Genomic DNA, 27,831 nt, shown 5'->3' on the forward strand with positions numbered 1-27,831 from the left:
CTTTCTTTCTTTCTTTCTTTCTTTCTTTCTTTCTTTCTTAGGTGATCTGGCAAAACCAGATAACACAGTGGAAAAACCAATTTTGTTCCCTACATCACTTGAAAACTTTACCCAGGACCAGATGTTATGAAATGAGACCCTGGCCAGCAAATGTTTGGGGAATAACCTGAATTTTCTAACACCTGCTATTCCAAGAACTTCTCTCCTCGGAGCAAACAACTGAAATTGAAGCAGAGCAAAAGTCCTATGGTCACCACAGGTATACTAAACGGATTTCCTATCAAATTTACACAGCTCCCTGAGCTCTGATCTGAGAAACCCTCACCTTTTTCTTTCTAATATAAATAAGTACATATTGGGGAGGCTAAAAATATAGATTTAAAAATATTTTGTTATCAAAATTCAAGACAATCTCCCTAAAGCTTATCATTTAGGCAATGGCAGTAGTGGCTCCCCACCTTCAAGAGCAGATGTTTTGTCTTATGTCAGCCCTTTCCATAAAAATAGACTCACTTTAGCTAAATACTTTTGCTTGGAAGGCTTGGTCTTTGGGAGACTATTTGACTTTTTTTTTCCCTTGGGGCACATGATCAAGCAGTTTATAAATGCCAAGATGTGTGGCTGGCCTTCCTTCCACCATCTTACCCTTTTTTCTTACTAGGGTTTTTCCACTGCCATAACTCTCCATTCCCTCTCCAAAGGGAATCCAGGCAATCTCAAGGTGGTTTTTTTTTTAAAAAAATCAAGGTTTTAGGATATTCAGAGTACATATATAGACATCTATTTTTTTTAAAGGACTCAATAGTCAACCTCCCCTTTACTTTCTAAATTCCTAATTTTTCTCAGGGTTTTTAAGAGCTCAATACTCCCTGCACTGCCATGGAAGATGCTCTCCTGCTTTCTCTGAACTGATGGATTGCATGTATTTGGCTCTGATCCAATGCAGATAAGTCGATTCTTCACAGTACAATGTGGTCAGTCATCAGTAAGTACTTTGGCAATATAAAACACACTGGTTGTTTCAAATTCTCTATATTGTCTTCACAATCATTAAAAACTCAGCTTCAAAAATTGCACTCCTTATGATTTTAAAAAGATACTGCAGGGTAACAAGTACACTTTCCTTCTTATCACCCAACAAAACAAACCAAGATCAAGACTCAAATGGGATAGGTAATTTAAATACTTAAAACATAGAGCAACAATTATGTTCCATGATGGACTCTATTATATGCTAAGTTTTTTTAAACATATTTGCTGCCCCCATACCTGAACGGGTTCATAACACGATTGAGAATTATTTCACAGCCTTAGACCACATTAATTTTCCATTACTTTATCATTCTCATGTTTAAACACAATTGAAGGCTGGCTAGAGAAATTTATACTGTGCTCTGTTCTTTCTGTAAAGCGTTCAGATTCAGCCTTTGGTACCAAAACAATTGAAGTGCTTTGCAGTTAAATCAGCAAATTAATAATTTATTCTGCCAGCTGGCAAATCCAAAGTATTGTCAGTGTCAGATTATACACCAGAGGATATCTGTTCTATGGACTAGTCCACGTCTGCTCCATAGCTGGGCTGAGCCAGATGGAGGCCAGAGTCAGAAAAGAACAAAGTATCTGAACAAACTTCTAAATACAAATGATCTTGAAAGTGGCCATTATTTTGCGTTTTCAGTCCCCTAATTCTTCCCTCTAATGGTATAACTAATCATCATTAAGTGCTTGAGGTTCATTAATTTTTTACATTAAAGATCTGAAGATACAAAATATAGCAGACTTTTACAAATCTATAGACTCTCACTCCTTTCATGACTGGATATTATTCCTTGGGAAATCCTAAAGTACTTATTGGCATTTTTTTGTAAATCCTTCCCTTGTGTCGGGCAATTTCCTTTTGTTAATACCAAATTAGACTAATTTAAACTGATATTCATTTTTAAATCACAGATTATCTTGTCTTTTGCCATTGAGGTCTGTGGACATCTGACAGAGCTCCCTAATTCAGCTTTGTTTGTTGGCTAAATTGTCCAACTGCTGAATTAGCAATGTCAGAAAGAACATTTTCCTTTGCCTCAAGACAAGAAACTCTTGAGTGGTGAGGTGCTGAGTTAGCAGTCTAGCAGGGAACTCCAGCTGCAATTAGCCAACCTTTGAGCCAAACCATAGGATTTGACATATAATGCATACCATACACTATAGCTACTTCTAGCATATGAGTTACATGGATTCCTGAGAAGCTGAGGTTAATGGATGAAACTTATCAGGAGTGAGGTATCAAAGGAATATTATTCTCTGGAGGGCCAATCGGTTCTTAGCATCTAGAAAGTTTACCTTGGCACAGTGTTATCTGATTTCTTGAATTTAGTCTCTGAAGTAGCACCTTAACACTGGCTCATCTGTCTAAAATTATAAACGGAGCCTAGAAGAAACACAAAGGCAAACTTAGAAATCCCTCCATATCGCTGCTGCACTACGAAATGCAACCAAATCTCTCATTGTTATCAAATACCAGAAAAACTTACATTTCCTGTTTTGCAAACTTTAGTTGGATAGCTAATAAGATAAGTAATGATCCATAAATTTACAGATAAGAACTTTGATTTCTACACAATGTACCAGGGTAGTCAGGAAAAATAGCCACATCTCATGCAAGGGAATCAGTAACATGTAAGTGACAAAAGATGTAAAGTTGCTGAGTTATGACTATCATAAAATATATCCTAGAGAGTTTTTTTTCTTTGTCATTAAAATGCTAGAGTGATATACTTAAAATAAAAAACTTGGAACTGCTTTGATATTTTAAAGATAAAAGTAAGAATAAGCCTTGACTACCTAGTTCTGGATAATAACATAATTTCAGATTTGGGAAAGATAAGAACTAAGGGTTTAAAAAAAGCTTAAGACTCTGGGATCAGCAGCTTTAAAATGAGGTATGAAGTGTTTGGGGAAGGGAGGTGGAGGGCTGGGAAGGATATGCTGAGTGACTGCTGATTCCAGGCTAGAAGGATGGAGAGAAGTGCTGGGGAACAGACTTGTAAAATGCAAAAGGCTGAACTTTCACCCCTGGCAGTTAAGTCTCACTGCTGTGGGCATCGATGTGGATATTGAGGCATGGTAGCAGTGACTGGGTTATAGAACAGAGCCATGGTTGTGTGTTACCTCTGGTCCACATGCCAAAAGATTACTGAGGCTTGGTTTATAATTTAACTAGCCCTGGGAATTATTTTTGTAATAGGAATGATTAACTCGGGACTGAGGAGTGGGAAGGGGCAAAGAATTGAGGGGGAACAACTACACATGAGTAAAACTGTAGAAAGTGAAACAGTGATCGGAATGATGGTGGTGGCTCTGTAATTCCACCAGGTGTCCCTAGACTGTGATGTTTTCTACTGCAGTTAAGGTGGTAGGAAATTCAGACAGGCACCTTTTCAATTGGATGCAAGCACCTTTGGTGTTACCAGGCCTTATCCACACCCTGGGGTCTTAGGATGGTTCTGCATTTCATTCAGAATTCTAAGGAGCTGCAAAGGGAGTCACAACTGCCTATTCTATTCTGTTTCAATGACTTGAATATATTTGAAAGTACCCCAAGCCTAAATTCATGTTCACAGGAACAATACTGACCTGTTCTACATACTTCACACTGGGAGGAGGCATGGGTGTCCAGTTATTTTAGTACTGGTGGTCTTTATGAAGGAATGCATGAGAACGTAGATACAGTTCAGAATCTTCCCTAGTTTACCAGTATGCAGTCTAGACTTGGTTCCCTTTATTATCCTTATATATTCCAGAAGCCTAAAGCACCATCACCCATGGAGGTGGCATCTGGGTAAGAGGATGAGTTGGAACCTCACAAAATTTAAAGTTCCTAGTCATTGATTTTGCTTAGAACTTCACTAATCATTCATCTGGAGAAATCATTCCTTGCTACTAATAAATGCATGGCAAAGTCCTTGTCTACTAGCAAACAAATACCATCTAGAAAATTACCCTTCTTAGAGCAGACAAGGAGAAAGCTCTGTAACTTATCTTTGTGCACTTCAAAAGAGTACCAGGAAAAGCAAGCCATTAAAATCAACCTCTCTAAATTCATTTAGAGGAGATTAACCAAAGCAGCATTGTATTATAATCAGATATTAAAATTAACATACACATACACACACAAACTAATAATGCTAAATATTGTAACAGGAGAAAGATAACATTTGAACTGAATTTTCACAGTCTGGAAAATGCCATTCCTATTTTCCTTCTGGTTTTCTTCTCTCTGGTTGGAAAAGCAAAGCTCCTTAGTTTACACTTCATCTTCCACCAATGATAATTAGAGTCCCAAAAAAGTGACTTTTTCATGAGTTTCCTGCAGGCTATCAGTTAGGACGGTCAACATTTTTCTTGCATAGTTTTCAGTGATTGCATATTGGCTAACAGTTGTTTTAAATTAAAAAAATATCTTTAAAAAAAGAAAAATAATTAAACCATAGCAATCTTGTTTACTCTTTCATGAAATCTTTGTAATGCAACATCACAGAAGCCTAACTGCATTTTCTCCTAAAGAGATTAACTTCCAGAAATTATTATGTAGTGCAACTGGTTAACTTGTAGGAAAGGGACAACACACTAATATAACTTCACCATCCAGATATGGGAAATGTGTTTTGGGTACCCAGTTAATAAAATATATCCACGGTCTGCAATGTCCTTTCTGTTTTGAATCCAGCACAACCCTGTGATTCTAGTTGAAGAGAATGGAATCAGGATCTTGGTTCGCCATCTGTGCTATATGCTTTAACACATCCTTCTTGGTAATGATTCCAAGCAATCGCCTAAAAGACAAAACAAGACAATAAAACAAAAAAATCTGTAGTTAAAATAACATTCTCAAGGGGGATACTTTTTCTCTTCCGTCATATTTGCCAATGCTATCTCTGATAACGGTTTAATCTCCAAATGTTACAGGGAACTCATACAACTTAACAAAAGGAAGATAAACAATCTAATAAAAAATGGGCAAAGGACCTAAATAGGCACTTCAAAAGATGACATACAGAAGGCCAAGAGACATATGAAAATATGCTCAAAGTCACTAATCAACCAAGAGACGCAAATCAAAACAGCAATGCAGTACCATCTCACACCTGTCGGAATGGCTATCATCAACCAATCAACAAACAAGTGTTGGCGAGGATGTGGAGAAAAAGGAACCCTTGTGCATTGCTGGTGGGAATGCGGACTGGTGCAGCCACTGTGGAGAACAGTATGGAGTTTCTGCAAAAATTTAAAAATGGAACTCCCATTTGACCCAGTAATCCCACTTCTAGGAATATATCCTAAGAAACCAGAAACACCAATCAGAAAGGATATATGCACCCCTATGTTCATAGCAGCACAATTTACAATAGCTAAGACTTGGAAACAGCCTAAGTGCCCATCAGCAGATGAGTGGATTAGGAAACTGTGATACATCTACACGATGGAATACTACGCTGCGGTAAAAAAGAAAGAACTATTACCATTTGCAACAGCATGGATGGAACTGGAGAACATTATGCTAAGCGAAATAAGCCAGTCAGAGAAAGATAAATACCACATGATCTCACTCATTTGTGGAATATAATGAACAACATAAAATGATGAACAAAAATAGATCCAGAGACAGAGAAACACCGAACAGACTGTCCAACCTCAGAGGGAAGGTAGGGGAGGGTGGAGGAGGGGGTAAGAAATCAACTAGAGGACTTGTATGCATGCATATTAGCATAACCAATGGACACAGACACTGGGGTGGTGGGGGGGGTTGTCCTGGGGGGTAGGAGTGGCCGGGGAGGGGTTGATGGTGGGGGGGGAGGAGACATATGTAATACTTTAAACAATAAAAAAAGAAAAAAAGAAATATCCCAGAAAGAAAGAGCCTTGGCCTTAGGAGTCAGAAGATTTATGTTTAAAGCCTACTTGTACTATACATTGAGTTGCCACTCAGTGTGCATGTGTGTGTGTGTGTGTGTGTGTGTGTGTGTGTGTGTGTATAAATATATATATATATATTAGAGGCCCGGTGCATGAATTCGTGCATGGGTGGGGTCTGGCCAGCCTGGCCAGAGGGAGGGAAATGGGTGGTTGGCCAGCCTGCCTGCTGGTCCAGGGGACAATTTGCATATTAGCCTTTTATTATATAGGATATATACTAAGTGGCCAGATTATTATGCATTCAGAGATCATAATAATCTGGCCACTCAGTGTATATTAACTGGAAGTGCTAGTATAAATCTTCCAACCTCATTGAAACTTGGTTTTCTCATCCTCATATAAGAAAAACAAAGGTATTGTAAGGACCAAATACTATACATATTCTATTTAATACCATTATAATTTCATAAGAACACAGCTATTTCTTTTGTGGGGAGGAACTGAGTTATATATAATATGCAACCTGCAGTTCGCACCTCTCAAACCCACTTTCTTCCTCAAACTCCTTTTTTATAAATTATGACAATAAAAGAAACACATCCATCTTCATTTCAGGGCTTCTGAAAGGCCTATAAGTGCTACTAATGTTCGTGTGAATTACGTTCTTTCTCTCTACAGTCTTTCTCCCACAATCCAATTCGCCTTCACCAAAGAGCTCTCACCCATTGTGTGTAACCAGGCACTGTCGCAGTCCCAGCTTGCGGAAGATATCCACAACGATCTCCATGGGGGTAAGGTCAGTCACAGTGAAGGGGCTGAGATCCAGGATGTTCCGAAGCTTTAGAGTGGGTGGAGTGTATGGTGGCATTGGAGGAGAATGCTCAGTGAAATAAATGATGGACGTGCTCACAACTCCATCCTGTTTTTTACGAGCATTTTCTATTTGAAAAATAGAAGATGTTGAAAATTAAACTGCTATTTCTGCCTCTTAACTAGTCCCCTCTTCCCTCCATCTTCCCCCATTTTATGAACATTTATTTATTTCCACAGTGAATCCTATTATCCATTTTCTGGAATCCTTACCAACTGAAATAATGAGATCTCTTCGGAGGACAAAACCCACAAGCCTTTGGGACTCCCGGGACACCACTACTGGGAAGCCACTATAAGTGGTTTCGCTGATTATGGTCTCTACGTCTTCCACAGTCATACTGTCCTGAGTAAGGACAGTCAACAAAGGATCATTTCTCCGGGGTTTCATCACATCCATTGCCAGGGTCTTATGAGCAAACTCTTCTTTAGCTTCAAGAAAGGGGTATCCATTGAGACGGATGTGGGCATCATAGATGCCTTCCCGCCCAAGAGCATCTGCCACCCACTTGCTTGTCATTGCTGCAGCCATCAGAGGCACAATGTATTCCAAGCCACCAGTTAGTTCAAACATTATGACAACAAGAGAAACAGTCATCCGAGTCACTCCACCTGCAAAGAAACAGGCACAGGCTATTGAAGGTGGGAAGAGTATAGGATTCATCACAATTATTGACCTGCTACAGGCCCCACTCAGGAAAAGCTTACTTAACAGAAACACTGCTAAAAGGATGTCTCACTCACAACTGCTGACCCCAGCAATGCATTAAAGGAAGTTTACAATGGAAATGAATCAGAGTTCTCAAAATAACATCTACAAAAGTATGAGATGCGTTCTTGATTCTTCTTTTTGTTTTGTCTACTGTGCTCCCCCCATTATAAAAGTAGCTGCGGAACACATGCATAATCTGTGTAACACTACAGAGGCCATTTCTGTGCAATGTGCAGGCCCATTGTGGAAAATTCAGAAAATAAAAAAACAAGTATATCATTATCTACTAGTATAAGTTCACTGCCCAGAAATAAGTAGAGTAAAAAACTTGAATGACTTTTTCAAGTTGTTTACTATGCCAAAATATGTTTTTCATGAGCAAACTCATACTACATGTTTAATTCCCCACATGTTCTCTCCCACTCCCACTTTATGTTGGGAACATTTTGTATGTTATTGCAAATTTATTTAACACTGTATTTAAATATGTTAAATATCAACATCACATTCAATGGTTGCATAGTATAACATTACATAGATGCACCATAATTTATTTAACCAGTCCCTTACTGTGTATATTTAGGTTGATTCCAACTTTTCGCTATTATAAATATCATGATGAACATTCTTGAGCAGATATATTTGTATAAATTTCTGATCATTTCCTCAGTATGATGGATTTGAGAGTAGAATTACTCTTAAAGGGGAGGAATGTAGATATATGGTAAAGAATGTCTTCTTTTTTAAGTATTTAACAATTATTTAATAAAAGAGTATGCTATCATAGACAATAGACAATTTGTAATAATATACAAATGTTCCCAACAGAAAGTGGGTGAGGGGAACATGTGAGGAATTAAACATATAATCTGAGCAGTCAGAGAACTACTCTCTAGGGAAAAGCATTTAACATAAAATCTGAAGGCTGAAAGGAACTAACTATGCTATAGCTGAGGAAGGAGTATTCATAGAAGGGGCAGCAAGTACAAAGATAGGATGGAGGAATAGGCTTGACATATCTGAAAAAACTCAGGGCGGTATGGGAAAAAAAACAACAGTACTTTGGACAATCAATAATGCTTTCTTAAAGAACTTGAAAAATGGCAAACCCAACAGAAAATGGTCACTTAAAAAAAATCTGCAGTCAATTGTATTTAATATCACTCTTCTTTTTTATATCACCTGGGTAGCAACTTTGAAATCAATGCAAACACTACTCACCTAAGCAGGCTGCAGCCCCAACCATTGCATAAAGGCCAGGAGTGATACAATCAGCTCCTTGGCTACACCAACTATTGAAGATGGCCCAGTCATGGTGGTAATAAGCCATTTGTTCCATTCCTACTCCTAAAAGTCGACCTGCTATAGCACCAACAGCCATGCTAGGGATAAAGAGACCAGAAGGAATCTACAAAGAGAAAGTAATAGATGGTTAGTAAGAAATAATGTCATTGCCTGGTATATGTAAGGACTAGAGGACTGACCCTCTGAGAAGCAAACAGGCCAATGACAATGTAACTATATACTATGCTAGTAAGTGGCTATAAAGATTTGTGTAACTACAGAGACTAGGGGTTCTCTGGGATGTGCAGGCAAGTATGACTGCAAAGAATCTTACCCTGATTCGGGGTCCATCAGGCTAGAGCCTGAACTCTCCAGACCAACAAAGAACTGGAGGCAGAAATTAAGCCTTTCCCAAAGAAAAAGGAAAATAGATGGAATTTCTCATATATGAAGACATTTTCCCAAAAAACAATTATCCTTTATTGGCTATCTACTATGTTCTATTCTGGATGCTCTAAAGATAAGATTTCAGGAGGTAGGTACTCTTATTCCCAAATCACAAAGAACCTAAGATTCAGAGAAATTAAGTAACTTACCCAAGGCCAAGATTTAGTAAATACTAGTGATGGGGTTTAAATGCAATGCTCATACCCACTTAACCAACTGCTCACACAAAAAGAATGGCACATGAGGTTTCAGTTTATTTTGTGACAATACAAAGAAAGAATAAGTGATTATTTTAAATCAGGTAGTGATTACGGTTGCCTGACTATCCAGAAAAGGAACCCTCATCTGTCCCCCCACTTTTTTTTTCTCCTATGATACTACAGTGAATTCTCAATTTTCTGAGCTAAGAGAGGGACATGATGACAAAGATAATCAAAACAGCAGATTATTTTTAAATAGCTTGTGTTTGATTTTTGGAATGCTTTTGAATCTAGGAAGATCTGGTGGTCTGGAAGAATGACTTTAAATTTAAAAAATGAAGCCAGAGGTAAAAATTACTCAAGAAGCACTGCAAAACTTTTCAGGGTGTTGAGGAGGATGGACGATTTGATCTCAGAGATTTCAGTACTGTCTAAACTGAATTGTTGTCTCTAATTCCTTGGTTTGAATCTCCATTTCTCTAGAGAATAGAAGGCAATAACTTGGTAGTGAGATGCTAAAGAAAAGGCACAAATAAAAACCAGGAAGGAGGAGGAAAATACGTTAACAAATTTTCTTTTCTGGTTTCTTCTGAAATATGGAAAGAATAATAGGTACTAAAAGTAAAGCTTGCTGTCTTGATGCCTCATTTTGACAGTTTAAATATTAATTGAGGATCAACTCTCAAGTCCTTGATAATTGGACATTGATACCAAATGTAAAAAATGCATTTACATAGTCCAGCCAGTGTGGCTAAGTGGTTGGACATCAACCTATGAACCAGGAGGTCATGGTTTGAATCCTGGTCAGTTAGGGCACAGGCCTGGGTTGCAGGCTCAACACCCAGTGTAGGGCGTGCAGGAGGCAGCCGATCAATGATTCTCTCTTATCATTGATGTTTCTATCTCCCTCTCCCTTCCTCTCTGAAATCAATAAAGATATATTTTAAAAATATATTTACATATATATTGGGCTAAACTATATGAAATTGCTATTTTAGTGGTCAAAATGGTAGAATATTGGCAACTTCATTTGGTTCAGCCTAATATTTTGCTTTATCAGTAAACTCTAAAGCCACCCTATAAGGACCAATACTATATTGAATAGATATCATTTTAATATACAATGCATAGAAATAAATACCTCACTATCCTTTTTGAGCGGCAAAATATTTCTTAACTAAAAAGAAGACAACATTTCTACTTAAAATCTCAACACTGAGGTTTGCATTTGGTCTAAAACTAGGCTTGGATCATTTTAGATAGAGGTAAAAAACTGTCTAAGAAGTTATGAGGGCATATGGAGGTAAAAAGGGCTTTTGGGGTTGAATAATAACGTTGGGTGAAGATGGAAGTGCTACATGAGCTATGAGGATTGTGTGATATCTTGGCTTTGCCCTCCAAACCCACAGCCACACATATACCCACTGAGTACCAAAAGAATCTCCTCACCTTCATGCCAAAGGTGAATATAGTAATGACAATTTTCATTATGAGTGTCAAGGCCAGCTGCCACATGGCACTGTAGACTCCCGCACCAGCAGGTCTGTCAGGCAGGTCACCACCCTTGCTTGAGTTGAAATGGTTCTCATAATCACAGAGCTTAGAAGAGTCCAGAAGGCCACAGTCATTAAATAGTTCAGAAATTAGCTCACTTGTGCTCATTCGGGTGTATTCATTGGGGAAAGCCAGGATGGCAGTGATGGCTGTCACAACAAGTACCTCTATGACAGGATACTTGCCCAATTGGGTGGTCTTACGCTTCCGACACCAGGCAATGTTTGTGCGGATAAATAAAGCTCCCCACAGACCACCAAATATGCCCAGCAGAATGAATGGCACAAGCTCAAAGAGATGCCACGGGGTGTGAAACTCCACGTAAAATAGAACCAGACGGCTGTTCCCAAATGGATTGATGGAGCGTAGGGTAAATGCTGCCACCAAGGCAGCAAAGAATGAACGCCACAGTGTTTTGAGGGGAAAATAGTAGCTGACCTGTAAGAGAGAAGGCGGAAAGGCAAACTCAGTGAATATGTAGAAACTGTTTCAGGTAAAAAGTTGGTTCTGTAAGAATTAAGACCTGCCCTAGCCAGTTTGGCCCAGTGGATAGAGCGTCGGCCTGCGGACTGAAGGGTCCCAGGTTCGATTCTGGATAAGGGCACATGCCTGGGTTGCGGGCTCGATCCCCAGTAGGGGGCGTGCAGGAGGCAGCCAATCAATGATTCTCTCTCATCATTGATGTTTCTCTCTCTCTCTCCTTCTCCTTTCCTCTCTGAAATCAATAAAGAAATATATATTTTTTTTTAAAAAAAGAATTAAGACCTGAGAATGAAAACTGCCCAGAGATCTCTGGTCACATGATAAAGTACTGACTTATGCAAAGCACTTTGGGACTACCATGTACATAGATACTGGCCGTGATTCCCAACACAAAAGTATGCACATGTGCTACAAATAGTTAAAAGTATTACCTCTTCAAGGCTGAATAATACTCCTCCAATAGGTGCCCCAAAGGCGACAGACACACCAGCTGCTGCTGCAGCCGACAAGACCTACAACCCAAAAGTCAAAATTAACAATAGAATAATGCCACTTTCCTACCATCAATCAGTTTTAAAAGGAGTGTTAGTGGCAACTAAACGTTTTTTAAAAAACTTTACATGCTCCAAGCAGTTTATAAAAAAATGAAGTTCAATTTATACTTTGAGAGCAAACATTGTATTTGGATTTTGAACACATATTTCACATGCTGGAATAAGTAGAGGGTCTTTCATTTGTAATTAATTTAGGTATGCTTTATTCCAAATTATGCACCCTTCTTCAATACACACAATTCCATAACTGAATTTGAGTCTGTATTTATCACCTAAATGAAGTACTTACAATGATGCTTACATAGCACTTTATTTGTAAAGGAATGCTTTTAAAATTAAATTTTAAGGAAGGCTCTAAGCACACAAAACTAAAGTTACAATTAGTTCACAGCTGTTCAGGGGCTGCAAATATTCATACAATAGATATTTAAGTTTTCCTATACTATGTGCCTTACTCCATGTCTAGTGACCTATGGAAAAAGAAATAGGGAGGTAACTAGAAGCAAAGTTGGGAATATATTTTGAAAGGAAGAGAAGACCCATGTATCTTTAGGTGTGGAAAGGTAAAGTGCTAAGAGGGAAGGGGAAAGCATGACAAACACAAGAAGTAATGGAAAGATAAAGTCCTGTCATCAGATTCTGGTTGCTGTGGAGTGATCATATGATTTGGGGTAGTAAGGAAGTATTTCAAAGAAAAAGTAGACAAAATTTAAAAGTTTTTTTGTGGGTGTGTTACCATTTCTTTTTTTAATTGTTAACAGTATTACAGATATCCCCCACATTTTCCCCCCTTTGTCCCCCCTCCACCCAGTACCCGTCCCACCCAGGCTTTTACCACATGTCTGTGTCCATGGGTTATGCATATATGCATATATGTTCTTTGGTTAAACTCTTTCCATCCCCCTTACCCCCACCTCCCCTCAGTTTTTTAAGAATAAAATGGTTCTTGGCAAAATAAGTAAACAGATTTCTCTGGGAGTATAGGATGGCCAAGGGAAATGAAGGGGAGGAAAGAGTGAACTCTCTGGTGCTAGCTGGGGAGGACTTAGAAATTTATGGCTATAATGGTTTTCATCTAAGAAGAATGACAGTCAACATGGAACTTGAGAAAGGGGATTTTAGTGACTGTTAGGATGAGTTATGTGGGAGAAAAATCGAGGTGGTTTGTTTGCTATAATTTTATGTTGTAGAGTGGAGTTTATGTATGCCCTTACTTTTCAAATCTTTATTTTATTCAATCATCTGCCCACTTTGACCAAGCCCTGGGACACAAAAGGGTTGCTGCCAATCAACAGGGGAAAAAACTGGAAAGTCTAAATAAGCAATAGGAAGTCAACTAAAACTTCAAATATTCATGAGTCTAGTTAGAGAAATATATGACATCTGTTCAGAGAAACAGCCAAATCAAACTCCCCTCATATTTTATAAGAAATTATTTGAACAAAAAATTTTAATTTTATGGAATGAAAGTAATTAGCAGTCTACAGTTCCAAAATCACGTCTACCCCTGCAAAACCAGCAACAATCAACATTTCACTCTTGTCGAAGTTGAAAAAACAGTTTGACATATAACATTATTGCCATATAACAACTTCACCAACTTAATGCTACCTTTATATCCCTCTACCGTTCAGATATATATGTCTCTCTCTAGCCTTCCTCTCCTGCCAGGAACTTTTCCCCCTTGAACTATCAAAATGTATTCCATATTTAAAATTTCAACACCTTTGAGTTTCCTTCTAGGTCTTAATTTTTTTCCTTTGTTTTCAAAATAAACCACTAGGTTCCAATTTTATGAGAAACCCTTTATAATAGAATGGCCCTGGTCTTGACCCATTCCATATGTGATTTCTTTGTAATTCAAGGAAAATAGAGCAAGAACCATTATTTTCTTAAATCTCTAATTATAACAGGAAAAAAGTAAACAATGACTTAGAACATTTTTTTAAAAAAAAATGTTCTTCCTCCTCAAAATCCTAAAACATAAGAACTCCTACAGAGATGCTGTGGTGGAACTAATTTAGTGGGGTTGAGACAGAAGAGAGGGAGATCCAAGGCAGAGGGTGATCCAAGACGCAAAGCTGAATTCCATTTGGTGTTAGGCAGAAATAAAAAACATGAAGAGTCTGGCATCTGGGAGAGAGAAAAATGGCGGCGGAATAGAGAGACGTGTTCCGAGCCTTGTCCCGGAGCAGAAAGAAAGAACAGCTGAGGGTCGCACTAGGAGTGTTTGTTGGCAAGTTGGGGGACAGCTGAACTCCAGAAGAAGGTGGGAGACTGCTAGACGGGGTTCCCCTGACCTGGCAGCTCCCACTGCGGCTGGGTCCCCTCCAGGAGCTGCGGGCTTGGACTCGGAGTCTGCGCCATCTTGGACCGGAAAGTGGAGCTTATCGGAAGCCTGAGAATCCACAACTGCAGCACCCATGGAACAGCTGCGAGCCCCAGAACAACGCTCCCCAATTGGCGCAAACACACGGGTTCAGAGCTCTACACTCCACCACGGAAAGGTCAGATTTCACCTAGGATAAGGTGAGGTCTCTGGTCCCAGCGCGAGAGAGGAACGCGCGTTTTGCGAGAGCTGGAGGACCAGCAAAGTCTGTGTCTAGAAAAATCCATGGCTGTTGGGGCTGGCGTGATCTGTGAATGTGGAAGGGGGTCCTCAGAGCTGCTAACAGAAGGGCTCTCTAAAAAGCAACCCATTTTGATCTGACGTGCAGGGACACCCTAAGAATTTCAGGGGTGTGCTAGACTTACGCGCAGCCACGGAGTGCACACACTTGGGCTTTTTCCTCTTGAAATTCTTGCTTCTGATTACTAAGCCCAATACATAGGATCACCCAGTTGGGGACACCCTGGGAGACTGCAGGGGAAAGTTGTTTTTCTGGAACCTGGGGATTGGAGCGGGGAGTGACCATCGGAGAGCCAGCTCTGAGGCAGCCCACTCCCACAAACCGGTAGTGAGTGCCACAGGGAAAGAAGGCTCTAACGCTCCCTAGAGAGGCCATAGATAAACCCGGAAGTCAATCCAGAAACACTGCCACCCAGGGGCTGAATCACAAATTGACTCTTGTGTAATCAAAAATAAAGGAATACGAATTAAGACACACCGCCTGCTTAAAATCAGGACTGGCTTACATCACTGAAGAGCAGTGGAACACAGGGAACTGCAATACTGTCCGGACTGAGAAACAGGCGTGCCAAACAGAACAACAGAGGAAGTGAATGACCTTCACTACTCCATATTTTATTTTTTATTTTTTTTATTTTCATTTTTTGCATCTTTTACTCAAGAAACTAATTTTTTTCTTTTTTCCTCACTTGATTTTACCTTTTTAATTATTACATTTTTATTTTCAATCCGTATTATTACTACTGCTATTTTATCTTTTTTTTTGTAAGTGTCATTTTATTTTCTCTTCATTTTTTGGGGGGATTAATGTTCTACATTCTATTTTTATCTTTCCTTTAGCATCATTTTACTCTATCTCAACTCTACCTTTATGCCATCACTCTCTTCCTCACTTTTCCCTTTTCGGTGTCCTGTTTATCTTACCCCTTTCCTGCTTTAGATTTTCCATATTCTTTCTGTTTACTCCCGGTTAAAATTTCACCCTACTTATATATCTAATCTCCAATCCCCTGCTCCAAGTCCATACCCACCTCTCTCTTCGCTGTCTTAACTATCCAAAAAATTGTTTTTCTCTCTGTCCTTTTGTTGTTGTTCGCTTGAATGTAGATTATATCGAATTTTTATGCTTTTTTGTGCGATTGTTTTGCTTATTCTTCTTTTGTTTATTTTTTTGTTTGTTTAGTGCTTCTGTTTTCCCTTGCCTCACTCAATATTAGTTGGTGTTGTAGTTTGTATTAATCCCCAGGTACTTGTTGCTGGCATTTGCTGGGATAAGTGATTGTTCTATTGGAGTTTTATCCCCAATATATATAGTCTGTTTCCCTTTCTCTCTTAGTCTCTTTCTTGTCTCTCTTACTTTTTTTTCCTTCTTTTTTTCCCTTTTCCCAATTACATTTTGACACTCCTTTTTTTCTTCTTCTTCTTTCTTTCTTTTGCCTCTTCTTCTTTCTCTCCTATCCCCTAATTTGCCTTTCTCTGGTGGTCACCTTTATTGGAGGTTATTAATATCGTGAATACATTTCTGTTCAGTGCCTTGTGTGTTGTACCTGGTAGTGCTGTATTTTGTGCCTTTAAATCAACACAGGAGAGAGAGAACTACATAACCAGACACCCAGAGAAGAGAGACCATGGGGAGACAAAGACACAGCCCGCATATGAAAGAAAAGCAGGCATCACCAGAAAAGGAAGTAAACGAAATGGAGGCAAGCAACCTTCCAGAAAAAGAATTCAGAGAAATGGTCATAAGGTGGCTGAAAAGAATGGAAGACAAATTCGACAATATGAGCAAGAACCAAGAGGAAATGAAGAACCAAGAAGAAATGAAAAATGACATCGCTGCTGTAAAGAACTCAATAGAAAGCATCAAGAGTAGCCTAGAAGAAGCAGAGGGCCGCATCAGTGAGCTAGAAGACAAGATGGGAAAAAATACCCAAGTAGAGCAACTTGTAGAAAAAAAATTAAAAGGCAGGAGGAAAGCCTAAGGGAACTTTGGGACAACACTAAACAAAACAACATCCGCATAATAGGGGTTCCAGAAGGAAAGGAAGCTGAGCAAGGAATAGAAAACCTCTTTGAAGAAATAATGACAGAAAATTTCCCTGATATAGAGAAGAAAAAACCCACACAAATCCAAGAAGCTCACAGAGTCCCAAGCAAAATGAACCCCAAAAGACCGATGCCAAGGCACATTATAATTAAATTGGCAAACACCAACGACAAAGTAAGAATCTTAAAAGCGGCAAGAGAGAGACAGAAAGTTACATACAAAGGAACCCCCATCGGACTAGCAACTGATTTCTCAACAGAAACTCATCAGGCCAGAAGGGAATGGAATGAAATATACAAAGTCATGCAAAGGAATGGTCTGAATCCAAGAATACTGTACCCAGCAAGGCTATCAATCAAAATTGAAGGTGAAATCAGGAGCTTCACAGACAAAAAAAGACTAAGGGAATTTATTACCACCAAACCAGCAATGCAAGAAATGCTAAAGGGTCTGCTGTAAAAAAAAAAAAAAAGGAAATAGGAAAATAGGAAGCGAAGAAGGAACACAGGTGTAAAGAATAGGAATGGCGACAAGTACCTATCAATAATAACTTTAAATGTAAACGGATTAAATGCCCCAATCAAGAGACATAGGGTAATGGATTGGATAAGAAAACATGACCCATATATCTGCTGTCTACAAGAAACCCACCTCAGAAAAAAAGACACACACAGACTGAGGGTGAAGGGATGGAAAAAGGTTTTCCAGGCAAATGGAACTAAAAAAAAAGCTGGGGTAGCAATACTTATATCTGACAAATTAGATCTCAAACTGAAGGACATAACAAGAGATAAGGAAGGCCACTTCATAATACTAAAGGGAGCAATCCAACAAGAAGAAATAACTCTGGTAAACATATATGCACCCAATACAGGAGCACCCAAATACATAAAAAAACTCCTGGAGGATATCAAGGGAGAGATTGACAGCAATACAATCATAGTAGGAGACTTTAATACCCCACTATCACCTTTGGACAAATCCTCTAAACAAAAAATCAGCAAAGAAACATCAATCCTAAATGACTCACTAGACCAGATGGAACTAATTGACATCTTCAGAACATTTCACCCCAAAGCCACAGAATATACATTCTTCTCAAATGCACATGGGTCATTTTCAAAGATAGACCATATGTTGGGACATAGGCAAAGTCTCTTCAAATTCAAGAAGATAGAAATCATATCAAGCATCTTCTCAGACCACAGTGGCATAAAACTGGAAATCAACTACAATAAAAACAACCCAAAGAAATCAAACACATGGAGACTAAACAGCATGCTATTAAACCATGACTGGGTTACCAGAGAGATCAAAGAAGAAATAAAAAACATCATGGCAACAAATGACAATGAAAACACTACAATCCAAAATCTATGGGACACAGTGAAAGCAGTCTTGAGAGGGAAGTTCATAGCTCTACAAGCCTACTGCAAAAAAACAAGAAACAATGGTAATAAATTACCTAACCCAACAACTCAAAGAGTTAGAAAAAGAGCAACAAGAAAAGCCCAGTGTAAGCAGAAGGAAGGAAATAATAAAGATCAAAGCAGAGATAAATAACATAGAGACCAAAGAAACAATACAAAAGATCAACAAAACCAAGAGCTGGTTCTTTGAAAGGATAAACAAGATTGATGAACATCTAGCCAGGCTCACCAAGAAGCAAAGAGAGGACCCAAATAAACAAAATCAGAAATGAAAGAGGTGAAATGACAACAGATCCCGCCGAAATACAAAGGATTGTTAAAAAATACTACGAACAACTCTATTCCAACAAACTGGACAACCTGGAGGAAATGGACATATTCCTAGAAAAATATAACCTTCCAAAACTCAATCAAGAAGAATCTAAACAGCTCAATATGCCAGTAACTATGGAAGAAATTGAAGCAGTCATCAAAGAGCTTCCGGCAAACAAAAGCCCGGGGCCAGACGGCTTCACAGGAGAGTTTTACCAAACATTCAAGGAAGAACTGAAACCTACCCTCCTCAGACTATTCCAAAACATTCAAGAGCAAGGAACACTTCCAAGCTCCTTCTATGAATCCAGCATCACCCTAATACCAAAACCAGATAAAGACAACACAATGAAGGAGAATTACAGGCCAATATCCCTCATGAATGTAGATGCCAAAATCCTCAACAAAATTCTAGCAAATCGGATCCAGCAGTACATCAGAAAGATCATACACCATGACCAAGTAGGGTTTATCCCAGGAATGCAAGGATGGTACAATATCCGAAAATCAATAAATGTGATAAATCACATAAACAAATTGAAAGATAAAAATCACATAGTCATATCAATTGATGCAGAAAAAGCATTTGACAAAATCCAACACCCTTTCTTGATAAAAACTCTCAACAAGGTGGGAATAGAAGGATCATACCTCAACATAATAAAAGCTATATATGATAAACCCACAGCTAACATCATACTCAATGGGCAAAAACTAAAACCATTTCCTCTAAGAACAGGAACAAGACAAGGATGCCCACCGTCACCACTCCTGTTTGACATAGTACTGGAAGTATTAGCCATTGCAGTTAGACAAGAAGAAGAAATAAAAGGCATCCAAATTGGAAAAGAAGAAGTAAAGCTGTCCTTTTTTTGCAGATGACATGATATTGTACATAAAAAACCCGAAAGACTCCATCAAAAAACTAACAGACTTAATAAATGAATTCGGCAATGTCGCAGGATACAAAATTAACGCCAAGAAATCTATGGCATTTCTATACACCAACAGTGAACTTACAGAAAGACAGACTAAAAAAGCAATCCCATTTTCCATCGCACCAAAAAAATTAAGATACTTAGGAATAAACCTAACCAAGGAGGTAAAAGACCTATATGCAGAAAACTACAGGACACTGAAAAAAGAGATAGAGGAAGATGTAAACAGATGGAAGAACATACCATGTTCATGGATTGGTAGAATCAACATCATCAAAATGTCCATACTACCCAAAGCAATCTATAGATTCAATGCACTCCCCATTAAAATACCAATAGCATATTTCACAGACCTAGAAAGAACTCTTCAAAAATTCATCTGGAATAAAAAAAGACCCCGAATAGCCACAGCAATCCTGAGAAAGAAGAATAAAGTAGGAGGGATCTCAATACCAGATTTCAAGCTGTATTACAAAGCCACTGTCCTCAAAACAGCCTGGTACTGGCACAAGAACAGACACATAGATCAATGGAATAGAATAGAGAATCCAGATATCGACCCAAACCACTATGCGCAATTAATATTTGACAAAGGAGGCATGAGCATACAATGGAGTCAAGACAGTCTCTTCAATAAATGGTGTTGGGAAAATTGGACAGATACATGCAAAAAAATGAAACTAGATCACCAACTTACACCATACACAAAAATAAACTCAAAATGGATACAGGACTTAAATATAAGACGGGAAACCATAAAAATACTAGAGGAATCCACAGGCAGCAAAATCTCAGACATATGCCAAAAGAACTTTTTCAGTGATACTGCCCCTAGGGCAATGGAAGCCAAAGAGAAAATAAACAAATGGAACTACATCAAAATAAAAAGCTTTTGCACAGCAAAAGAAACCATCAACAAAACAACAAGAAACCCCACTGTATGGGAGAACATATTTGCAAATGGTATCACTGATAAAGGTTTAATTTCCAACATCTACAGTCAGCTTATACAACTTAATAAAAGGAAGATAAATGACCCAATAAAAAAATGGGCAACGGACCTAAATAGAATATTTTCGAAAGAAGACAGAAGGAAGGCCAAGAGACACATAAAAACATGCTCAAAATCACTAATTATCCGAGAGATGCAAATCAAAACGACAATGCGATACCATCTCACACCTGTCAGAATGGCTATCATCAACAAATCAACAAACGACAAGTGTTGGCGAGGATGCGGAGAAAAAGGAACCCTCGTGCACTGCTGGTGGGAATGCAGACTGGTGCAGCCACTGTGGAGAACAGTATGGAGTTTCCTCAAAAAACTGAAAATAGAACTCACATTTGACCCAGTAATCCCACTCCTAGGAATATATCCTAAGAAACCAGAAACACCAATCAGAAAGGATATATGCACCCCTATGTTCATAGCAGCACAATTTACAATAGCTAAGATTTGGAAACAGCCTAGGTGCCCGTCAGCAGATGACTGGATCAGAAAACTATGGTACATCTACACAATGCTGCCATAAAAAAGAAAGAATTACTACCATTTGTAGGCACCTGGATGGAATTAGAGAACATTATGCTAAGTGAAATAAGCCAGTCAATGAAAGAAAAATACCACATGATCTCACTCATTTGGGGATAATGAAAAACATTATAAACTGATGAACCAAAAGATAGTTACAGAGGCAGTAAAGCATCAAACAGACTGTCTAATTACAGCGGTAAGGTTAGGGAGAGGTGGGGGAAATAAGAGATCAACTGAAGGACTTGTATGCTTGCATATAAGAGTAACCAACGGATGCAAAACATTGGGGGGTGAGGGCATGTATGGGAGCGGGGTGGGGGGGCAATGGTAAGATATGTACACATATAATACCTTAATAAAAATTTGAAAAAAAAGAGAAGAGTCTGGCATCTGAAACAAATGCTAAATGTGTATTCTTTCATAAGAATAGACAACTTTTTAAAAAAATCTTCTATTGTTTTTTTAACTTAATTTATAATAGAAACCGCACACAATTGTATAGAATTATATATAATAAAAAGTTTAAGTCCTTACTTCACCTTTACTGTCACCTCACTTCCCATTCACCAGAAGATATTTTTTTAACAATTTGAGGTAAAACCACTTTCCAGACATTTTTTTTCTAGGTGCACATACATACACCTTTTAAAAACATTAATTAGCCCAGCCAGCATGGCTCAGTAGTTAAGCATCAACCTATGAATCAGGAGGTCTCAGTTTGATTCCCAGTGTGGGACATGCAGGAGGCAGCCAATCAATGATTCTTTTTCAACATTGATGTTTTTATCTCTCTCTCCCTCTCCCTTCTTCTCTGAAATCAATAAAAATATATTTTAAAATAAATAATAAAATAAAAACACTAATTAAATTATACTACATACATTACTCTGAAATTGTTTTTTTAAACCTAACAGTGCTCTCTGGTCATACTTTCACGTCAGTATATAAAGGGCTATCTCGGTCTTTTTAAAAGTTGCAGTTTTCTATAGTATGGACATAAGATTATTCAGTCAGTCCCCTGTTGTGCACATTGTGATAATTTCAGTTTTTTACTATGTTGATAAATGCTGCATTGACTATCCCCATACATCTTTGAGCACACACATGCTAGCAAATTCCTAGAAGTGGAACTTCTAGGTCAAAGGGCATTTGAATTAACGTTGGTAGAATTCCCAAATTTTCATCCCTAAGAATTGCCATTTATGTTCTCACCCAAAACAAACAAACAAACAACAACAAAAAGAAAAGAGAGAGAGAGATTGTTAAGGCCATTTGTTATTACCTCTCTGCGTTTAGCTTCATTCTTCCTGTATTTGTTGAAGCAGTGGCACAGGATGTTCCCACAACAGCAAGCCACGTGCACTAGAGGGCCCTCTTTACCCAGGCTCAAGCCAGAAGACACTGCCAGCACCAACGTGATGGTTTTGATAATCAGGGTCCACTTACCCAAGTAGCCCCTAATAATAAAACCACTCAAGATAGTTTTTATCTGCAGGTCAAACACAGGGAGATTGGATATAGACTAAGCAAGTAAACGAAGCTAAGAAGCAATAATCTGGACCTCATTATAGAAACTATATCTTTGCAACATATAAATGCTAGACCTACAGTGATCCTAGTTTGGGAGGGAGGCCAGGAACCCAAGAAAGTGAGAACTGTTTAAGTTTTCATGTTTCTTGTTTCTTTTTTGGCCGTGTGATAGCTGGGCAAGGGAGTATTGTAAGTATGAGAGCGTGTATATGGAGAAGGGGAGGTGGAAACGGAAGGTATAATATAGCCTTGATTCCCTGCCAGAAAAATTTGTAACTGTGACTTGGTCAGGAAACAAGAGAAGGGCAAGGTCATCTAGGTTACCTTAAATCTCAATGGTTTCAATCACTGTCAAGCAATCTAAACCAAAAATAATTAGAAACAGGGTTTTAATCACCCTTTTTTCTAGCCCAAATCAGATTGTAGGAAATACAGCCAAATAGTTTTATTCATTCTGCTATAACAAAGTTGACAATACCACTACATTTTCAGGCCAGAATCTTGAGATCTAACTTGGGAAGCTTCTTGAGTAGGGAGTGGTAGAGGTCTTCAGGGGCCTAGCTCACCAGGAACCCACAGGAGGCTAGGAATCAACTCCTTTAAATGTCCAGGTGGCTCAGGTGGGGAGGAAACTTAGGGAACACCTAGAGAGGCCCTAGATTGCCTCAAGATTTAACCTTATTTAATATTCATATTGTTGTATACATATTAAAGGGTCTTAAAAAAATAAAAATTAAAGGGTTTTAACCAAAAAAGATTCATTATTGTTACCATTTATAAGCCATTTCAGAGACTCACCTCAGGGATTCCGGAGCCACAGGCATAAGGTGCAAACACCTTGACAAGAGATACGGCAAGGAAGGCAAACAGTAGAGCCCAGAGGACATACATGAAATAATTGACTATGTAAGCAAAGGCTCCCTAGAACAGGGAAAAAAGAAAAGAAGTTTTGTTAGCTCAGACAGCCTCAGTAAGGCATGCAGCTCTTCTGAGTAACAGGTTTTCAGGAGAGGAAGTCAGAGAGAAAAAACATAATATTAAATTGCTTAAGATGTTTCTTTCCTGATTATCAGCAAAGCTTCTACTAAAAACACTGTCAGCCCATTTGCTATTTAAAATGAAGGGCTTGCTACACCCAAAGGAAACTGACAGTGGCTTCTAAGGATAGACAAGAACAAGGGCGAACAAATTCCTGAAGCAAATTCACTTTCTATATGAGTGGTTTGATATGTCAACGGTACAGTTGACCCTTAAGCAATGCTGGGTTAGAGATACTGACCCCTGAGCAGTTGAAAATCCCCATATAACTTTTTAAAAATTTTTCAATTATAGTTTACATCAGTATTACTTTGTATTAGTTTCAGGTGTACAGCATAGCAGATAGACAACCATATACTCTACAAAGGGATCCCCCAATATTTCAATTACCCACCTGGCCCTATACATAGTTATTAGAATATTATTGACTATATTCTATGCTGTAATTTCCATCCCTGCAACTATTCTGAAATTACCAATTTGTACTTCTTAATCCCTTCACCTTTTTCACCCAGTGCCCCAACCCCTCTGACAACTATCACTCTGTTCTCTGTACCTATCAGTCTGTTTCTATTTTGTTCATTTATTTTGTTTTTTAGATTCCCCATATAACTTTTGACTCCCCCTAAACTTAACTATAGTTGGCCCTTCACATCCACGGATTAAACTAACTGAAAATAAAAAAACTATCTTTGATCTGCAGTTGGAAAACCACGGATGGTAATATGAAAATACCGTGTTCCATTTGTGGTTGGTTGAATCCACGGAGGTTTGAATCCATGAAGGAGAACACAAAGGGCTGATTATGTTTAGTAGTATTGAAAAAAAATTATGCATATAAGTGGACCCGCACAGTTCAAAGCTGTGTTGCTCAAGGTCAACTGCAGCCCGGCCAGCCTGGCTCAGTGGTTGAGCTTCGATCTATGAACCAGGAGCTCAGGGTTCAATTCCTGGTCAGGGCACATGCCCAGGTTGCAGGCTCAATCCCCAGTAGGGGGCATGCAGAAGGCAGCCAATCAATGATTCTCTCTTATCGCTGATGTTTCTCTCTCCCTCTCCTTTCCTCTCTGAAATCAATAAAAATATGTTTTTTTTTAACAAGTCAACTTTATTAAGATTAATAGCCCTTCTATTCAAATGGCTGGACCTTAGCTACACATTGGAAGTTTGAGTTGGCTCTAAAGTTTCATTAAATTTACCTTTGGCAACCTACATCGGTGTCAAATTCTCATAGGAGGTTACAGTGTCTAAAATTCATGGGTATTTTTCTTAAAATACACAATTATGTTCTGTAGAGAATGATCACATCTTTGAGAGAATTTTGCTACCACAGATTCAGCAACAAGTTTATGTAGTAGAAGTTCCAGACTCTGACCATAAAACAAAACCAGTAAAATGCCAGATATCCCAAAGAATAAAATGGCAATAGCTACTTTTTAAATGAAGAAGAGAATAGAGATAATATACTTTTGAAACTACCCTATGATAACAAAGTCTGTGAGAAAATAAATCTAATTTTAACCACCAATAAGGAATTACCAACATTAAGGGCTTGCAAATAGTTATGTCGTATAAAAAAACTATTTTGAACATAAGGAGATTATGCATGCTGATAGACACATTAGAAGTTGAAATCCAATCAAATTACACAAAACACAAAACTCAATGAACTTTTGAGTTTTTAAAACATAATACTATTAAAAAATTTGCTGACCTAGACAAGGAGAACCAAAATGGACAGGTTTTTTCTGAATTATAATTTCGACACAGGGTTTCCATTATCTTACTCCCTCAGAGAAACATAAAATTGTTCTCTCTTTGCCTTTGGAATGTAGCTAGGGAAGAAGACTCCAGAAATTGGAAACAAAGAGGAAAGGGGGGAGAAAGGGAACGTAGCTGAAATTGGCTAGAGGCAGAGATCCGGAGGCCAAGTTCTTGGCAGGAGAACTCTTAAAACCCAGAAGACTTTTTCCCCAAGCAAGGATTTTGTTCATAAAAAGGAGAGCCAAATAAATTTTTCACTTGACAAATCTCAAGCTCCAGTTTGAAAGTTATAGTTGGAACACTTAAAAATATTCCCAGCTATAAAGGGGTAGCAGGGAAGGGCCCTGTGGTGATGCAACAATAGTTCTATATCTTGATTGTAGTAGTGGTTACATAAATCTATACATGTAATAAAATTGCAGGGGACTACACACACACACACACACACACACACACACACACACACTGAGTGGCCAGATTATTATGATTTTTGAACGCAAAATAAATGCATAATAATCTTGCCCCTCAGAATATATATATACATATTAAAGGCCCGGTGCATGAATTTGTGCATGGGTGGGGTAGGGGTAGGGCTAGCCTGGCCAGGGGGAAGGGACATGGGCGGTTGGCCGGCCTGCCTGCTGGTCGAACTCCTGGTTGAGGGGACAATTTGCATATTAGCCTTTTATTACATAGGATATACACTGAGTGGCCAAATTATTATGCGTTCAGAGATCATAATAATCTGGCCACTCAGTGTATATCTATGCATGTAAAACAGAAGAAATAAGGTCTGTGGATAAGGGCTGGGTGAAAGGTAGGGGAGACCTCCCAATATACTGTTTTGCAACTTCCTGTGAATCTATACTTCAAAAATATGTTTTCTAAAGCAAGGGAATCATATACACATAAGATACACACACACACACACACAGACTCACCCTAAATTCCAGTGCTTCTCAAATTTTTCTACCCAAGTACTCCTAATCTAAGAAAGTAAATAGAGATATCAGGGTAGGGGATGGGGGCACCCAGGAGCAGAGCTGAAATAGAGATTGTTTTATCTTAACAAACATGGGAATTTTGCATTTCTTTTTAATGATTGTTTACATTTAATTTTTGAGAAAAAAATTCTGCCAGTATTTAGGAAAGACTGATATTCTGGGAAGGCACATAACATTTATTCTGTGGTTTCACCTACTCTCTGACACGCTGACCCCAATTTGAGAAGCTTAGATTTAAACCCTCTCATACATACAGTATATATTTACCACTGTTATTGAACTCTATTCCCCAAACCAAAATATGCACAGCCATATATACACATAAACACTGTTATTTCTGACTTTATTATTCTCCTACCCTTTTTCCCCTTGATTGACTCTGTGTGTGTGTGTGTGTGTGTGTGTGCACTCCACTTCAAATGTGGACCAAAGTAGGTGGGGAGAAAGTATATGCAATACTTTCAACAATAAAAATTTAAAATAAAATGTCACATGAATCTTAAAAAATAAAATTTGAAAGTACAAACAGCCCAGCCAGTGTGGCTCAGTGGTGGAGCGTTGACCTATAAACCAGGAGGTCATGGTTCCATTCCTGGTCAGGGCACATGCCTGGGTTGTGGGCTCAACCCCCAGTAGAGGGTGTGCAGAAGGTGGCTGATTGATGATTCTCTCTCATCATTGATGTTTCTGTCTCTCTCTCCCTCTCCCTTCCTCTCTAAAGTCAACAAAAATATATTAAAAATAAATAAGTAAAATAAAAGTACAAACATATTTCCTAGTGTTATCCCCCTCACTTCACCAACAGAGCGAATGAATAGTGAGCTGAGATAGTACCTGTTTTAATTGGTAGAAGTCAGAGTGAAATTGGGAATTGAGAGTTGCTTTGTTCAGTTTTATTTTCCGTTTTTTATTTTTAGTAGGAAAGATCTAACTTACAACCAAGTGGTAATAGAAAGGCAAGGGACTGCAAAACAAAGTTAATACTTCTTTGAAAAATATAGGCTAGCAGAGAAGGACAAATGAAAATATTGACAATCTCAAAATGGGACTGGGGCAAGTTTATTCCTGGGTTTCTGTTGTTTTGATATAGAATGTATTATAATTTTTTCGTATTCAGAGCATAGGTTTTTACTTATACTAAGGATGTCATCAGAGCATTTTGAGCAAAGTGTACCATAGTTTTTTTAATGTTGTAATGTAATGCTCAGGGGAAAATTACTTTTGGAATCCACACAATAAACATTTTTAACCCAGTCCATCCTTCATTAGAAATTGTAGCTTTCCTGCTGGGTGGCTCTAACTTTTCTACTGAAATTATTAGAGAAAGATAGATTCAGTCACACTGTGTACTAAAACCAAGAAGAAACAATAAGCTTATTTAAAACAAGCAAAAATGTTAAGTAATTGTGTAAGCATCAAACACTTCCACGTGCCAGAAGAGATGGAAATAGGACTGCACTTAAACCACAGAAAAAGGAAGCTGGCAGTGGTTCCTGTTTTCATGAAAAGGAAAACAAGGGGAGAGTCAACAGTTGCCATGAGTACAGTTAAGAAATGAAGGAAATGTAAGAATAAAAGTCAGTATTTCCAAAAT

The 27,831-nt window shown here is 38.4% G+C and overlaps 1 protein-coding gene across 2 annotated transcripts in view; it reads right to left on the reverse strand.

Moving 5' to 3' along the window:
* Nucleotides 1-2,743: 2,743 nt before the first annotated feature.
* The window catches only part of CLCN5 (chloride voltage-gated channel 5), a 171,645-nt gene continuing 146,557 nt past the window's right edge, over nt 2,744-27,831 (reverse strand). The window contains exons 5-12 of one of the 2 annotated variants that reach the window (XM_080653679.1): nt 23,230-23,352; nt 22,184-22,390; nt 11,889-11,969; nt 10,870-11,412; nt 8,711-8,897; nt 6,991-7,389; nt 6,630-6,846; nt 2,744-4,826 (exon numbers count right to left, since the gene is read on the reverse strand). In XM_080653679.1, coding sequence (XP_080509805.1) covers nt 4,736-4,826; nt 6,630-6,846; nt 6,991-7,389; nt 8,711-8,897; nt 10,870-11,412; nt 11,889-11,969; nt 22,184-22,390; nt 23,230-23,352 — 1,848 coding nt within the window. In that variant the 3' untranslated portion in view covers nt 2,744-4,735. The remainder of the gene's footprint in view (nt 4,827-6,629; nt 6,847-6,990; nt 7,390-8,710; nt 8,898-10,869; nt 11,413-11,888; nt 11,970-22,183; nt 22,391-23,229; nt 23,353-27,831) is intronic. The other variant, XM_080653678.1, reaches the window with a different exon arrangement.

Source organism: Plecotus auritus (genome assembly GCF_963455305.1).
Source record: "Plecotus auritus genome assembly, chromosome: X".
Taxonomy (NCBI): Eukaryota; Metazoa; Chordata; class Mammalia; order Chiroptera; family Vespertilionidae; genus Plecotus; species Plecotus auritus.